At 42.8% G+C, this 16993-nt stretch overlaps 1 protein-coding gene and 1 long non-coding RNA gene across 2 annotated transcripts; both read left to right on the forward strand.

Moving 5' to 3' along the window:
• The first annotated feature begins 4132 nt into the window (after positions 1-4132).
• On the forward strand, positions 4133-5983 carry LOC109704323. The gene is made up of 3 exons (XR_002214284.1): positions 4133-4164; positions 4254-4365; positions 5906-5983. It is a non-coding gene; the product is annotated as an uncharacterized LOC109704323 (long non-coding RNA).
• A 3351-nt stretch (positions 5984-9334) lies between these two features.
• Positions 9335-10736, forward strand: LOC109704324 (S-adenosylmethionine decarboxylase proenzyme 4). Its single transcript, XM_020225073.1, has one exon. The coding sequence runs from the start codon at positions 9461-9463 to the stop codon at positions 10499-10501; it is 1041 nt and encodes a 346-aa protein (XP_020080662.1). The 5' UTR covers positions 9335-9460; the 3' UTR covers positions 10502-10736.
• The last annotated feature ends 6257 nt before the right edge of the window (positions 10737-16993 follow it).

Genomic DNA, 16993 nt, shown 5'->3' on the forward strand with positions numbered 1-16993 from the left:
CTGCATCTTCTGAGGCAGATCGTTGCAAGGGCGTTGCGAGCTAGAGCCCTACCCGACGAGTCGCCGAGTTAGAGGATTACCCGCTTCTAGTAGTGTGGTTTTTGAGTTCATATACATACCTTTACTGTATCTCGTTGGGCGAGTTTTTGTGTACTAGATGTTGTATGTATAGTGAACTGTCTTTTTCTACCTGGATATCTTTGTCTTCTTGCAGCTCTATACTACTGGGTGTAGTATTGTATGTTATACAGGTACAGCTACGCTTGGTATACAGAAAAAATTCTTTTGTATACGGTGGATTTGTCGGTGTGCCCGGGGAACGTGCAATCCGGGGCATGACAGATAACACTTTATTTGTCATGCCCCACGACTGCCATTTTGGCCGGTCCGGACGCGCGCACAGATCGTCGAACGGACAGAGCCTCCGATGTCCGTCTAAGGCGCAAACAAAATAGGTACATTGAATTTCACTTAGAAAACACAACACAATCCAGTTTTGCACGAGGGAATATCACAAGAGCGAGAATATAAGCCTAACTATTACAACATTGGACATCCACATTTTACATACATTTTTCCACTTACATAATACATGAATTTTTTCTCAAAATACAATTACACTCTCCCTTACATTTCTTTCCCAAATAAACCTTTACATTCTTTTAATTGTAAACAAATGACCTACACTTGGTGACCCTACTATCTAGGGCGCAACGCCCATGCCTCGTTCCGGCGCCGCTCCGCAAATGGTTGGTTCTGCAAAACAGGGGGTGAGAACTAAAAAAAGTTTCCAGTGGATTCGACCGCCGACCTCGCCGATTTTTCCACTAGGTCTAATAAAAGCACAAGTAGATAAATGCAAAGGAAAGTAGTCCAACAACTACAATATGTGTAATGCATTGAGAATTTACCTCGAGCTAATTGTGATCAAGTGGTCACAATAATGCTAAAATGCAAATTAAGCATATTTAAACTTAATTAGCAGCTTGTGATCTATTGTTGATATATTTTGGAAGTGTGGGAATATATANCCCTAATGCTTCCGAACTTCGCCGGAATGATTCCAATGGCTTTCTAAGCTAACATACATCATAACTTCATGAATTAGAAGTTCGGTATATTACAACACCTATGGAGCTGCGGGAGGATTTGAGCTTTGAGGAGCAACCCTTGAGGATTTTGGCTCACGAGGTGAAAAGATTGCGGAACCGAAAAATTCCTTACGTGAAGTGCTTTGGAGCAACCACGACGAGCGCGAGGCCACTTGGGAGCTGGAGAGCGCACTAAGGGAGCGCTATCCCCATCTTTTTCAGATGGAGGCTTGAGGTATTTGTCATTTCGAGTTTCGCGGACGAAACTCCCTTTTAGGAGGGGTGAATGTAGCACACTGGACCTTTGCAAATTGCGAGGTTCGAGTGTTTGGATGTATTTCGAGCTTTTCCACACTTGGTGGAGGGTTGTAGAATGTTTTCCGACCTAAAAAGTTCGAAAACTGAAATTCTGGACAAGTCCTGAGAGTTTTTACTCTCGGGGACCGGTCCCTGAAAGGAGAGACCGGTCCCCCAGTGAGCAGTGCTGCGGCAGCCCTGAGGCAACCGGTCCGTGGCGGGAGAGACCGGTCCCCTAGCGCGTCTACGCAGTGAGAGACCAGTCCCGCGCAGGGAAAGACCGGTTCCCGAACGTTGGTTTTTCGGATTCGCAGCGAGAGACCGGTCCCTGCTGGGGAGAGACCGGTCCCGCGCAGGGAAAGACCGGTTCCCGAACGTTGGTTTTTCGGGTTCGCAACGAGAGACCGGTCCCTGCTGGGGAAAGACCGGTCCCTCTGGGCGAAAACTGCCCAGTTCGGGCTGATGCAATTTTGGATTTTTGAGGGGCCTCTTGGGATTTTGTTACAATAGAGGGTCTATATGACCCATCCCCTCTCTCTTCTTCTCATTTCCCTCCTCACACTCTCCCCACACCCTTGCTAGAGAGAGAAGGAGAAAGAGAAGAAGAAGGAGGAGAAGAAGGAGAAGGAGAGGGTTTTGGTGGACTTGGAGCATTTCTTTGCCCCCTTTTCCTCTTCCCACCTTGTTGATGCTTGAAGACTTGGACTTGGAGCTTGCATAGGAGGAGATCTTCACCCTTGGAGCTAGGATTGGAGCTTCTAAGGAGGTTTGTTGCTTATTTCCCTCCTCTAGATCTTGTTTTGAAAGTTTTTGTAGATGGAACCCTAGAATGGAGATTTAGGGCTTATTTTGGGGCTTTTTGATCTAGGGCTTTTGAGGCTAGATTAATTGGTTTAGAACCTTCCTTGGGCTTGGATTGGAAGGGTTCTAGCTCTCTTTTGGAGCTTTGGAAGAGATTTCTTCTCTTGAGGTGAGTTTTGACCTTTTTTGCTCCTAGGTTAATGTTTGATCTTACGGTTGGTCGTAATGCCCTCGTATCTTTTCGCTCAATCCTTTTAGGGTATCTTGAAACTCGGGGACAACTTTGTTCGGCGAAACGAGGCCCTACGCGACGGTTCGGTGGGTTTGACCTAGCCACACAATGAGAAATTCTCATTTGTGCTTAATTAAATATCGTTAAACGAAAAGGCATGCATATTCTTGTTATATGTATTTATTGTGAATTTTAGAATGCTTAAAAGGCCTATGTTATACATGATGAAATTTTGGACCTCTATGTAGTAGAGAGTAGCTTGGTAGGCCTATAGTTGCATTTAACATTCTTTATGAGTCTTGGTTTCATACTTCTATAGTGTACATGAGCTTTGATTCATGCATTTAAACTTAAGTTTATTGGAGACATGCAAGAGGACGAAATTGCTCTATAGAGGTATTGGAACTAGAATGTACGTGAACTAGAGAGCTAATGTCATCAAGCGGCATTGAGCTCGGGACATGTGAGAACCTAGTGGATAGGGCCATTGAGGGATTTGGATTACATATTGAACATCAAATTGCCTAAGTGTCATCAAGGGGCACTAGGCGTAGCAAATATTGAAACTTCACATTGTGACTTAAACTAGATCTTCGGGATGCTAGTGACCATACCATGTTAGAGACATGAGGATTGGGTATTTGAGACTTGGACTATGCTTGCTTGCCATTTGTGCTCATTCGCACATGCTTGTGAGGGTCGCTCCCTACAAGCCGGCACTCCGGAGTTAGCCTACGCGACTACGTTCGCTCGTGCGGTATTGAGAAGCCTACGGGGTCGAGTGGGACAAACACATCCCAAGAGTAGGGATGTTGGGCTACCACAGGCACTTAGGCGGCACAAGCTGGACTACCTTTGGTAGGCCTTAATTGGAAATGAAAATCGACACGGTGTTGAGAATGGTTAATCACTACTAGATAGGTTTAGTAGTTGAATGACATTTATATGCTTTTAGCATAGGGTTGAGACATGTCGCATACTTGATAGTCTCCTTTTTGCATTAAAGCATACTTGGTTGCCATGACAGAACTTATGCATAATGTATTCATAAGGGTTAATGATTTACTATTTTGATATCGTAGAAGTACATCACCATGATATCGTTTATACTTAAGCTTGGTAATTTAGCATTTTAATTATGCCTTTACATCGCAGTCATTATTGCAATTATTATTGTACTTACCCTTTTCTTTTGGGGCCTAGTGGTGCATAGAGCTGAGGTCAGTAATTGCCCGCTGGGAACTATAAATTATAGTTCTCACGCCCTTTTTTTTCTCGATGTTTTTCAGAGCCTTCCACGCAGGGAGAGGCCAGGGATTGCGGAAAGGGTATCGCCTCGGGCTAGGGTGCTTGCCGAGGGATCGTTCGATAGGTGGTCTACCTCTCGTGCTATCTTTTTTGTGAGAGGTTGAGAGTTGTACCCGTATATGTATAGAGACCACCATTTTTGTATTAGAGACGGATATTGTACTAATGATTTTTCTTATTGTCTAGCTTTACTTCTTTACTTTGGTGTAGATGTTAGAACTTTACTCGCTCTGATATTATTAGTTGCTAGTTATTTCACTTCTTCTATTTGTTCTATTACTTGTTTTTACTTCCGCTTTTATTGTAGACGCCTTATATGTGTAGACATATGGCGGGTCTGGGCACGCTACCAGGAGGGCCTCCGCCGGTCCCGGGGCGTGACAGATTAAGTTGGTATCAGAGNAAGCTGCAACAAATTTGGAGCTTGGAATTTAGGTGAGATGGATACTTATTTCCTGAGTTAAGCGGTCTAGAATTACTTTAAAGGAGTGTGCACAAAACAAGTCTTTGTTTCATACTTGTAGTAAGCTGTAAAGGAGAGGGTGTGATGCTGGAATTTCAGCACTACGCAGAATTTCAGCATGAAACAGATTTTAGTAAAAGCTGAAAACAAGTCAGGAGGAGCTCAAAATTGAGGTAAATAACTTACCCCTTAGCTCAGAATTAATTGTAGCTGTAAAGGAATTAAGCTAGGATATGTAGTGGTTAATGGAATCATAATAAGAAACTGATTCTCATGTGCTGAAATGAGTGCATCGGAGCAGATTTCAGCAAATAATTCAGCATAGAGATTGGTTGCTGATCAGAACTGCAGCGAATTAGTGAGGGTTAAATTGATGTAATTATGACTCGATACTAATTGGTAAATGATGCTAAATACCTTAGTAGAATATGATTACTTGTGTAGAATTCAGGATTAGTTATTGCTGAAAACTATGAAGCTCAAATGCTGAATTTCAGCATTTGAGATCATGGATGTTAAGGCTGAGAAGGAACCAATTCAACAGCAAATCGAGATAAATTGCACTTAGAACTCAATTAGTTGTAATTGAGAGATGTTAATTAAGAATCTGATGAATAATCAAGCTAATATAAATGCAAAACTGCATTGATGAGTTCCTATTTGGAACACTGTGATTGTAACTTACACTATACATATATATATAGATGTTTATATATCTATATATGTAAGTGGGAGTTAAGATGCTAACTTGTAAAATATGTGAATACGACATCAGTTTAGTCTCTCCTATTCCTTTATAAATGAAAGTTAAACATGCTCGAAAGTCTAAATTGACTTTCCGACAGGTCGACGACGCGCGAATTACGGTAGGGACCGTTCTAGTTCTATTTGCACTGAGTCGCAAGAGCTAGTTGACGACGCATTCCGAGACGTTGATCTCTGTTGATTGGCATCCCTACAGGTGGGTGGTGCTATCCGAAGTCTTTGAATCACCTTTTATGTCTATGATAATTCATTGAGCATATTTATAATTGTAGTCATGCATTATATGGTGTTTGGCATTGTGCAAGTGAAAATGTGAATTCCTTCAACAGTGAGAACTTGTGAACCTTAGTATGTGGACATAGAACCCTATGAATGCATGGACTATAACAATAGTGAACATGGTGACATTCTAATTAAAGATTTGGTTAGCATCGAGAAATGAGTTTGTGAAACTAGCATAAAGAACTAGTTAGAGTTAAATATGACATCATCTCTCAGTGGAATCCTCTAAAGGGGGCTCAGATTATACTCACATAGTCTGTTTTGAGCTCGGCGGTGGTCGCTCCACCCGAGCAGTGCACTCCGGAGTGGTCACATGATGGGCTAAAGTATTTGCCCATGGACTAAAGTATCTGTCCAGCAGACGGTCCCGTCGGGAGGCAGCTTAGGGCCCGCCAGGGATTGAGTTTGTGAGTTGTAGTGAACCAAATGGTTAGCTAGATTGATTGGGCAGTGGTATATTACAATATGCATGCATATTTACAGTTTTCATATATTGCTTCTTTCAGCTTTGTACAGGTATTGTAGTAGTTACATGTTATAGTTGGTTACTATCTGTTTACTTCTTTTGCCTACATATGCCTGAATAGACCTAGTGGGTGAGTCGGCGAGGTCGGCGGCCGAACCTACTGGAAACTTTCAGTAGTTCTTACACCACTAACCATACAGGTTCCAGTGCGAGCGTTGTGGCCGAGGACCGTGGCAAGAGCCCCGCAGCCTAGCTAGTTGACACCAGAGTATAGCAGTTTACCGTTTTGGTTTGCATGTTACATATTTTGATGTACACAGACATGTAAATGAATGTATTATAAAGCATGTAAATAACTAAATGTTTCAGTGATTTAGTTATGTAAAGTTCAGTTTAAAAGTTTTAAATTACAGTGAATTTTCAGTATAGTTAGCTTACTATCACTTGTGATTGTTGCTTGCCCTCGTGCAAGCCATGTATATTGAAATGTTATCCTGGGAATTGTTTATTTCTTTATACATATACTCGTTGTTGTTGAGCCTTGGGCGGACAGAGGAGGTTCTGTCCGTTCGGCGTCTGTGTACGGGCCCGGATCAACCAAATTAGAGATAGCAGGGACGTGACACTATGCATAACTATAATAAACACTACTATTCCTTTGCAAACGAAGCTAGGTAAACAATAATGCTATTATGCTCAAAATGCTTATCATTTTTACCTTTTACCCAATCATACCGGCTCACACGAAGTCAAGTCAAACTACGCCCTCTAAATCATCTACTGGGGAGATGACCGCTCAACCTAACCTAGACTGTCCGGAGAGGAGGTACAATCGACTCGTCACTTGTCATCTGATGCTGCTACAAGACTCCACAAGGTAATCAAAGACATGATCTACTATATTCAACTGACTTTCTCTTTTACCTCATGACCTAATCTTACCGGCTCACCTGGAGGTCGAGCCCACTCACAATACCAGGACCCACAAGGAGATAGCCGCTCAACTATCTAGGGCCGTTTGCTGGGGAGATAACTGCTCAAACCATTTGTGACAACTTTGGAGCTCACTGCTTGTGGTGTCGCGACCACGAATTAGCTAAACAAACAATGTGAGTATGACCCAGTCCTCCCATCTCGAGGACACCCTACTGACTAGGGTAACAACATCAGGGGATCTATCAATCCCTAACATGCTCATCTCAAATCCTGTGCAACTACGGCAACAAACTCACTTGTACAATCATGACACACGATGTTCGTGTTCTCTACTAGCACAATAGGATACCCAATCCATATGTCCATCACTATGTTCATGTTTAGACTCACAATGAAACGTACGTAGTATTTCACTTTATTTTCTATGTCCAAACAACTAGTTAAGATGCCACCAAGTTCATGTCACCAATGTTCCATAATGTTTTCTAAGTTCACATTCTAATTCGTTGCATTCATAGACCCAATCCTCATGCATCCAATGTCCGAGTTCTTGACCCCAGTTGTCCAACTCTACTTTAGGAAGCATGCAAGGAAATTGAAAGCACAACCACAATAATAACCCTATTTGCATAGATTTTTCACGTATATACATATATGATCAAAATGGCAATATAGACATAAATAATTCCAACCATTTCGGAGAGCACCACCCACCTCGTTTCAGGCTCAATTGCTAAGATTTCTAAGCAATTTGATTTCTGACGCCGATTTGGCTCGACCCAAGCCTAACGAACGCAATTCGGCAAAATCTCCCATTTGGACGCCCTAACCTCATTGTAATCCAAATCAAACTTGCCCCTCATGTTGATTTAGCATTGAATTAGTGATTTGCAAGGTCAATTTAATTCAAAATCTCATAGGGACAAAAGCCCCAAATCCAAGCTCTAGGTTTTCAAGTTTTACAAGAAAGCTCCAAAATCCATGGTAAAACTCTACCAAATCTAGTTTAGAATCATCTAGGAATCTTTAACACATCAATTTTAAAGGATTTAATCCAAACCCTAACTAAAATCCATGAAATCTCACCTTGGCCAAATATCACTTTGGCCAAATAGCTCTTCAAGCTTGATCCACCATTAGAGAGCTTGCTTCACCTCCAAGCAAACTTCATCTCCTTCAATCTCCTCCTTGGTGGAGAGGTTGCAAGAGAGAGAAAGAGAGAGAGAGAGAGGTGTTAGAGAGGGAGAGAGGTGTTTCCTCCTCTTTCTCTCGTGTGTGGGGCAGACAAAATAAGAGAAAAGAGCTGCGGGGATCCATTTATCACGCCCAAATAGTGCAGGTTCCAGAACCTACATTAAGGTCCGGAACCCGGCCGTAGCCATTTCAGGCATATTCGCAGTCAAGTTCCAGACTGTACGGACAAGGTTCGAAACCTAACACTGTGAACGGTGTTTTCAGTTTTTTTATTTTCTTCTTATTTTCGCTCTAAAATTTTGATTTGCATTCTGTTTTCTCTCCAAATCAAATCCAACACAATCAAAACTCTCTCTACACATATGAAACACTTTCAAAATTGGAGAATTATAACTTTTCCTTATAAACATTCTTAGATTTCGAAATACAATCATTTTTCAAGAATATTCATTCCATCCGAACTTTCTTCAAGTTTCACCGATACTTCTTCTAATCATTCCGACACCCTTCGGAGCATCGCATGGATCTCTCCAAATCATCTCTGACCGTACATTGGCCAACTTGGTCAAAGTTCAATATAACGCAGCGGAGAATCGGTATATTACAACTCCTCTTAACTTAATGCCATGTTGTCTACTAAGTTTGTTTTTTAGTTATTTCTGTTGGTATTTTTTATTTAAATTAACAGAGTTATCAAATTATTCGCCTATTTAGCAAAGAATTAGATTATAAGATTGACATTATTTAAATTTAAATTTTTTATATAGAAAAAAGTATTGGAGACACTGCACAAAGTACTTGTGTTTTCATAATTAAGCGCAATAATTTTTCTATACCATTTATTACATAGAATAATTTTTCTGTTAAACAGTACTCTTTTTTTCCTTTTTTTTTTTTTGATCATGAGGGAGCATTGTAATTCGCACTACTTTTGGGTCATACGATTGTGTACATGTAGGCATTTTGAGTGGTAGGGTCCAGTAGACCAGCTCAGGCAATAATTCAGTGTTACTATAGATCAATTCAGCAAAAGGCTGATGTGGAAGAACTAAACTTGGTGTTGCGTTTTTCTTTGCTTTTAATATATATATTTTTTGATATTTCGAAGTTTTTTTTTTTTTTTCTTTTTAATAATCTAGATAGTGTTCGAGCTCGCTCCTCCACTGTCCACTCTCTAGTCTCCACTAGCAACTGCGCGTGGGCTGAAATCTCGTTCCCGTTCGCTGTCTCCCTCTCATGAAGATATTCTCCCACATAATCTTCATCTCCCTCTCCCACCACCTTTCCCCCGCTCCTCATTATGCCCGCAATCATTATTCTCGGTTGCCTCACACGCATGCCCCCCTCCTCTACTCCCAAACCTCACTTCCCCGTCTCCCACAGATTCCGCTCTATATATCCCCCTCCCTACCCCATTCCCCCTCTCCCACCGCCACCACCACCACCACCACCACCACTGCCACCTCCTCTTCTGCGCCGCGGCCCCCACCCCNCACCACCACCACTGCCACCTCCTCCTCTTCTGCGCCGCGGCCCCCACCCCATTCTCCCATTCTCTTCGCGACCTACTCCATTCGAAGATCTGCTAGATACATAACTCGTAATTAATCCCTGGGCAATAGCTAATGGCTGTTTCGGGCTTCGAAGGCTTCGAGAAGCGCCTGGAGCTGCGCTTCTCGGGCGACGACCCGCTCGGCCTCCGCCGCCTCCGCCCGGACGCCCTTGAGGAGGTCCTCGACGCCGTGCAGTGCAGCGTCGTCTCCGCCGCCGGCAACCGCGCCTTCGACTCATACATTCTCTCGGAGTCGAGCCTCTTCATCTACCCCTCCATGATCATCATCAAGACGTGCGGCACAACCCAACTCCTCCGTGCCGTCCCCGCCCTCCTCATCCACGCGGATTCCCTCGGCCTCCGCCTCCGCTCCAGCCGCTACTCCCGCGGCAGCTTCATATTCCCCCACGCCCAGCCGTCCCCGCACACCAGCTTCTGTGACGAGGTCCTTTTTCTTCAAGACGCGCTTCCCGCCAGCCTCTCCCTCCAAAAAGCTTGCGTGCTCCCTTCCGGCAGCAGCTCGCACTCCTGGCACGTCTACTCGGCTGCTTCCACTGCAGAGGCCGACGGCAATCTGCAGCCGAGCAACGGCCCATTCACTATCGAGGTCTGCATGACGGAGCTCCACCGGGATCTGGCCCGGCGGTTCTACCGGAAGGAAGGGGACGACAGGTCCGGCGATGCGGTCGGGGCGGAGATGACCGCGACGTCGGGGATCACCGGCATCAACCCGCGGGCTCTCATCTGCGGCTACGCCTTTGAGCCGTGCGGATACTCCATGAACGGCCTCGATGGCGCCCGCTACTCGACCATCCACGTCACCCCCGAGGACGGCCACAGCTACGCCAGCTTCGAGTGCGTCGGCGGGCCGGAGGCAATCGAGTCGCTGCGGAAGGCGGTTTTGATCTTCCAGCCAGGGGTGGTCTCGGTGTCGGTCTGCAGTCCGGCATGCTGGGAGGACGACAATGACGAGAGCGATCGGGACCAGATCTGTTCGGCTGTGGCGGAGGTGCTCGAGCCTCTCGGGCTGAGCTGCCGATGTCGGGCTGCGGACCAGTTCAGCGGGGTCGGCACCGTCACGTACCAGGTGTTTAGGGCGGCTCATCCGCATTAAAATTAAGAAGCGCGGCTTACGGATAGATTAACTGGATTATCATTTGCGACGACGACAATGATGATGATGATGTGGAATGCATGGGAGAAAATTTGAGGGGAGGGTGTGGGTGTTATAGTGGACATTACAAACGAGAGGTTTGAGATTGGTGGCAGCACCATGATACGGCATCCCACTTTAAGAGTATCACGCTTGATGAGTTGGGTACTGAGGATATGTGTGTAGTGCGGGTGGAAGAGAGGGGGGGCAGTGGAGTTGGGTGGGGGCTTTAGTGTTAAAAGAAAGATTACCTTTTCTTCCCCCTTTCTTTCCATCTATATCTCTTTTTTGGTTTCTAAAAAGGCGAAAGTACACCTTTTTTCTGTTTAAGCTTGTGGTTTTCTTCTGTTACCTCCTCCGTTTAGAGTATTCGTTGCTTGCACCGAGTGCATTGATACGCGGATTCGATCTTATTTTTCAATATTTAAATTATTTTTTTCAATTTTAAAATTCAATAGTTTATTGAAAAATGAAAATAGAAAGAAACTCTCAAAAAGCCCCAACATGGTTTGATATGTCTGTAGTTTGCTATCATTGGTACGATGCTGTGATTCATAAAATAATATAGAATACTCCTATACGCTTTAATTGTATTTTTAATGAATTAAAAGCAAGCAACAATTGTCCCAATTGTGTTGTTTACAGGTGTTTGAACTAGCTTATCCAGCTCAAACTTGGTCCGGAATTAATTTTAAGCCTAAAGTTAGGTTCAAATTCCGTTGAAATTAATTCGAGCTGAGCTCAATGAGTCTAACTTCGAGTCGAACGAGCTCGAGCCTTAAACAAGCCACTTGAAATTCTTAACATCGTATAATTTATAGTTTAATTTTTATAAAATATTATTTAAAATTTGATACAGAAAATGTCTAATAGTTCAACATATATACAAAATGAATGCATAAAATATGATATTATATATAATATTAAAAAATTAGAGAACGTAACTTTGCGAGCAAGTGAAAAAGAAAACAATTAGAGTAAGGTTTTGCTAATTTAGTTTTGTAGGCACAACAACCTAAACTCTATATACATATAATTAAAATACATAATATATATTATTATATATAATTAAATTATATTTGTTGGCATTTGGTTAAATCGAATCGGGTGTGCCCATGATCGGGTTTGATCCGACGGTTATTATGTTGTCTAATTGGATTAGGATTAATCTCGCTTTTAAATTGAAAAGTTAATTAAAGATAAATTCTAATCATATTAGGATAACAATTAATAACAGATTTGGCCTTATCTCTTACGCACATATTAGGATTTTGGAATCCCTTATAAATATACGAGCGATCTCATATAAATAAAAAAAAAAGAGAGAAAAAGGAAGAGAATGAACAAGAAAACTAAGAGAGAAAAACGTAGAAACTACATCCTCCATTAACCTATTATTCTAAAGGGTCTTGAACGGTGGATTTGCGATCGTGCTCGTTTGTAGTTCGATCCAACGCGAGTTTGGAACGATAGAAGATTTTCAAGGACAATCTGAGGACACGTGAATCAACCTCTACGATCCGGACTTGTCGCGTTCTAGCGCGAATCGCTTTCGCAAAAAGGTACGAACGAATACTTCCGCTGCGTTCTACATTGGTATCAGAGCTTGATTAGGTTGATTTCGTGCCCTACATTAACTCTTTAACAAGATTGCATGCGTAAATTTAAATCTATTATCGTTTAGATTTTTTTTTGCATGCTTGTGGGCGTTAATGGCGGATTTTTCTATGATGAATATTATTGCATGATTTTCACACATCTTGAAGCGCGTATGTTGTAGATTAAATCTACAAAGTTTGATTTAATTTGATTTTGTATTTTATGAGAAAAATAAAATCCTAAATCGAAACTTTGCAGATGGCTTATTTTATGTGTGATGCATATCCCATTGTGAAACTTACATGATTTGGAAGAGCTCCTTATAAGCTTTCCATTGATATATTTCTTGTAAAATTTGGAGTTCTAAATCAAAAGATATGATTTTTTAAAGTTTATCGATCTAAATAAAAAAAAAATGGGGCGGCGGAGGCCGCGCAGCTAACTGACCGCGCACAGGGCGCGCATGGCACAGCAGGCCGCGTGCAGGCCGTGCGTTGGCTGTGTAGGCCGAGCGTGCCACGCTGAGGCCACACGTGGGACGCGCGGGCCAAGAGGCCTTGCGCAGGCTGGGCACGGGCCGTGCCGGCCAGGAGGCCTTGCGCAGGCCGCGCGCGGGCCGTGCGCAGGGCTTGCGCGCGCCAGCAGGCCGCTCGTGGCTGGGCCTGCCCCGCACGAGCAGGCACGCGGGCCGGCCGGCCCCTCACAGGCCGCGCGGGCCGGCCTGCCCCGCACAGGCGGCGTGCTGGCCGCGCGGGCCAGCATGTGCAGGCGGCGCAGGCCGAGCCCGGAGCGGGCTCGCAGCCCGCACGGGCCTGTTGAGGCTTCCTTTTAGTTTTTCTCTTGATTTTTTGCACCATTTTTTTTAATAATAATTTTTTTTAAGCATATTTGATGGTTTAATATGCTTTTCTAATATATATATAGCATGCATTTAATATTATGATATTTATTATAATGCCTTTTATGATGTATAGATGTAATTTTTGGCATAATATAAATTTTTCTGCATGCCTTGTCAACTAGGAATTTTTTTTTAAATTTTCGTAGAGTAAATTATATACTTTTACTCCCAAATATTTTGTGCATCTTAATTAAACAATTAAAAATTTTGACATATGGTGAATGATGTGATTAGAAGCATAGCAAAATTTTTCTTTACGCATCTATGATCTAATTTTTAATTTATTTAATTAGAGATGCGGTAGAATTTAATACATGTATCGTGTGCCAATCATAAAATATCTTTTTCTGTGCATTGTGTGAACATAGCCTCCAAACAAGTTGTTGCTGATTTGATCAAAGGCGAGAAATTATGTAACACACTGGACCTTTGCAAATTGCGAGGTTTGAGTGTTTGGCTTGTGTTTTGAGTTTTTCCAGATTTTCTGGTGGGTTATTGACAGTGTTCCGACCTATGGCTCGTACCCTGAGAATTGAGGTTTGAAGCTTTGCACCAAAACCCGAAATGTCGGATTTTTGGTCAGCTCTTGGCTAGCCTTCAACAGGCTGTGTACCGATACAGGGTTGATGGCTGTACCGGTACAAGGTTGATGGTTGTACCGGTACGGGCTCGTGTACCGGTACACAGGCAGTTTTCTAGCCAACCCGAGGCTCGGGTTTGGTATTTTCGTGGGATGTGTACCAGTACGCGGGCCCGTGTACCGGTACGCAATGACAGATTCTGAATAGTCGAAACTGCAGGGGTGTTTTTGTAAAGTGGCATCTCTATATTACCACCCACGCCCCTAGGGCTGTCCCTTGAGCTTGGAATAGCAGGGAGAGAGGTAAGGGACCCTTCCATACCTTCCCATTCCCTCTTCTTTGATTTTTGCTTGGGTTTTTGGTGGCTTGATCCTCTCTTTTGCTCTTTGGTGCCATTTCCACCTTGGTAGAGGCTTGGAGCTTGGACTTGGAGCTTGATTGGGGGAAGATCTTTGAACCTAGAGGGTTTTGAGCTTGAATTGAAGCTTCTTAGAGGTAAGTGACTTGTTCTTTCCTCTAGATTTCGAGATTTGAGGGTTTCTTTGAGATGAAACCCTAGAATGAGACTTTAGGGCTTGATTTTGGGCATTTTGGATTTAAGGCTTTTGAAGCTCAATCACTTGGATTAGAACCTTCCTCTAGGTTAGATTGGAAGGATTCTAGCTTTCTTTTGAAGCTTGAGAAGAGATTTTACTTTAGAGGTGAGTTCTCTCCACCTTACCTTGAGTTGGTTAATGTTTCAGTTTAGGGTTGATCGTAAAGTTCGTTTAACCCTTGTTCCTACATCTATAGGGTGCTGAGAGGCTAGAGGACACCTTCGTTGTATTGTATAGAGACCACCTATGTACTCTTTTAACTCTTGTACTCGGATTTTTGTTGTATTACTTTATGGTTCCTTTTAGTGGTTTTGGCTTCTTTCACCTTTTCTTGTTATATAAATCTAGATATACTATGCTCTGATACTCCTAGATGTTCTTTTATTATTGCTTTATTTATCGCTTTGTTGTAGACGCCTTATATGTTTTAGACATATGGCGAGTCTGGGCATGCGCCGCGCGGGCTTCCGTTGGGCCCCGAGGCGTGACACATGGTTTTCTTGAGGTGCTCTCATGGTGAACTTCTAGGGTTCATGGTAGATGCCCTAGGAATGGTTCTAGAGGCTTGAAAATGGTATTAGAATGCTTCCTAGTTGATTTTAAGCTTGCTTTTGCTTAGGGATGAGATCAATCTAGGAGCAATCTACATATGACATTGTTAGGGCTCAAAATTAGGGCTTTTGCCATAGAATTTTTTCAAGGCAAATTGACCTCTTGGAAACCTAATTAGGGGTATTCCCGACGCGTTGGATAACTCCGTTCGACGTTACGAAAATATAGGGCCTAATTTGGCACTATTTTGGTTATAGGACGCGAATTCGGCATTCGTAAAGTTCGGGAGTCATCGTATTCTTCATCTACTACCACTCAAGGTGGGGGGTGCACACCGGAATCATCGGATTCCCCTTTATGTCTACTTCACCTCTTTGTTGAGCATATTGTTGTATAGTCATTCATGCATAGTGGGGTTAAATTACATGTGAACCTTGGTTAGAATTTCAATATTATGTTTCTAACATAGATGAACATAGTGATTGAACAAGAACCATAATGGACATGTATGGTAGAACCCTAAAGTTGTATGAATGCGAGACTTGGACTTGGACAGTAGTAAACAAAGGTGACATTGACAATAGAGACATGATTGGCATTGAGAGATGAATTGTTAAACATAGTTTAACCAAATGTGGCATTGTGGCAAGAATGACCTAGAGAGTGGCATGAACAAATAGGTAGAAACCTATCATGACAATGGCATTGTGACTAGTGGCTATGTATCCTCAAGTTGAGGATTGGATCGATACTCACGATAAGTCTTGGCTTGAGGGAGGTAGCTCCTCGGGCGGTGCGCTCCGGAGTTGGTCACCACTAGGCGTGGTAAAGTCCCCCCAGATGACGGTCCCTAGGGTGGTTCGAGTCCCCCGTTATTAAGGGATTTCGGGTTGTGAGTTATTGGGGTTAACAAGGTTAACCAGCAAGATTGGGTAAAAGCCAAATTAAAGTATGGAACAAGCATGCATGCATGAGCATTCATTATTCGATTATATATATATCCACTGACAGTTTTCTTGCAAGCATAGTATTAGCATTAGCATTGGTTACAGTTTCATTTTCTTTGAAATACTTATGCCTGAATAGACTTAGTGGGTAAGTCGGCGAGGTCGGTTGCCGAACCCACTGGGAACTTCGTTGTAGTTCTCACACCACTAACCCTACAGGTCCGAGCGCGAGCGGGGCGGCGGAGGACCGTGGCAAGGGTATTGCGTCATAGCTAGTGGCCACAGGGACTTATACATGTTTAGTCATTCCTTTTGTACATGTATCAACTTTCTTTTGTTGATTAAGAGAAATGTAAAGTTGTAAACAATCATGTATTTTAGAGAATGACAAAAATGTAAAGAATTATGTTGAATGGAAAAGGAATGTAATAGTTGTAGTTTACTTGTATTTGGTTAAAATGTAATCAAATATTATGTATGGTTGTATATATTAGCTTAGAGCTTTCGCTTCCGTTGTTACTTGCCCTCTTACAAGCCTTGTATAATGGCATATCTCTTTGTTGATTGTTTAATTATACTTGTTGTTGGAGCCTTGGGCGGACATGGGAGACGCTGTCCGTTCGGCGTCTGTTGACGTGACCCGAACCCGACCAAATTGGCGGGGATTGGGGCTTGACAGGTACACAGCCCTGCTGAGGCAACCCGAGAGCAGACTCAAAAATTCAATCTTTTGGATTTTGGTGCTAAGTTTTAAACTTCAATTCTTGGGATATGAGCCATAGGTCGGAACACTATCAACAACTGTAACAAACCAGATTTTGGTATAAAAATAAAAATAAATAAAAATAGTATGAGAAACTATTTCTATTGGATTTGTAGAAGTAAAAAATGAGTCAGAAATGATTTATGCTGAAATCGGAATGAAAACAGAAGATCTAGAATTTTCTGTTGGAAACGGGACAGATAAATTAGCAGAAAATGCACAGTCTCAGAAAATTATGAAAATTTAAGTAGGGCCCGTCGAACTTTAGACTATTGAAAGCGGCCTTGAGGGACTCACAGGCAAACTCGAGTTTGAACTGTCAGTACAAGCCAAAATGAATTGAATTGTTCGACTGCTAGCGACCAAGTCAAAGCTGGGGCAAACCAGTGACTTTTGACATGGCTTGACGTTAGAAATAGTCTATCGAAAGCCTAAAATAAAGAGTGAGATACCCACAGTCTTTTTATACTTTGGAATTTAGACCGGAGTATTTTTATAAAGACTGTAGAGACGG

Source organism: Ananas comosus, unplaced genomic scaffold (assembly GCF_001540865.1).
Source record: "Ananas comosus cultivar F153 unplaced genomic scaffold, ASM154086v1, whole genome shotgun sequence".
In the NCBI taxonomy this organism is placed as follows: domain Eukaryota; kingdom Viridiplantae; phylum Streptophyta; class Magnoliopsida; order Poales; family Bromeliaceae; genus Ananas; species Ananas comosus.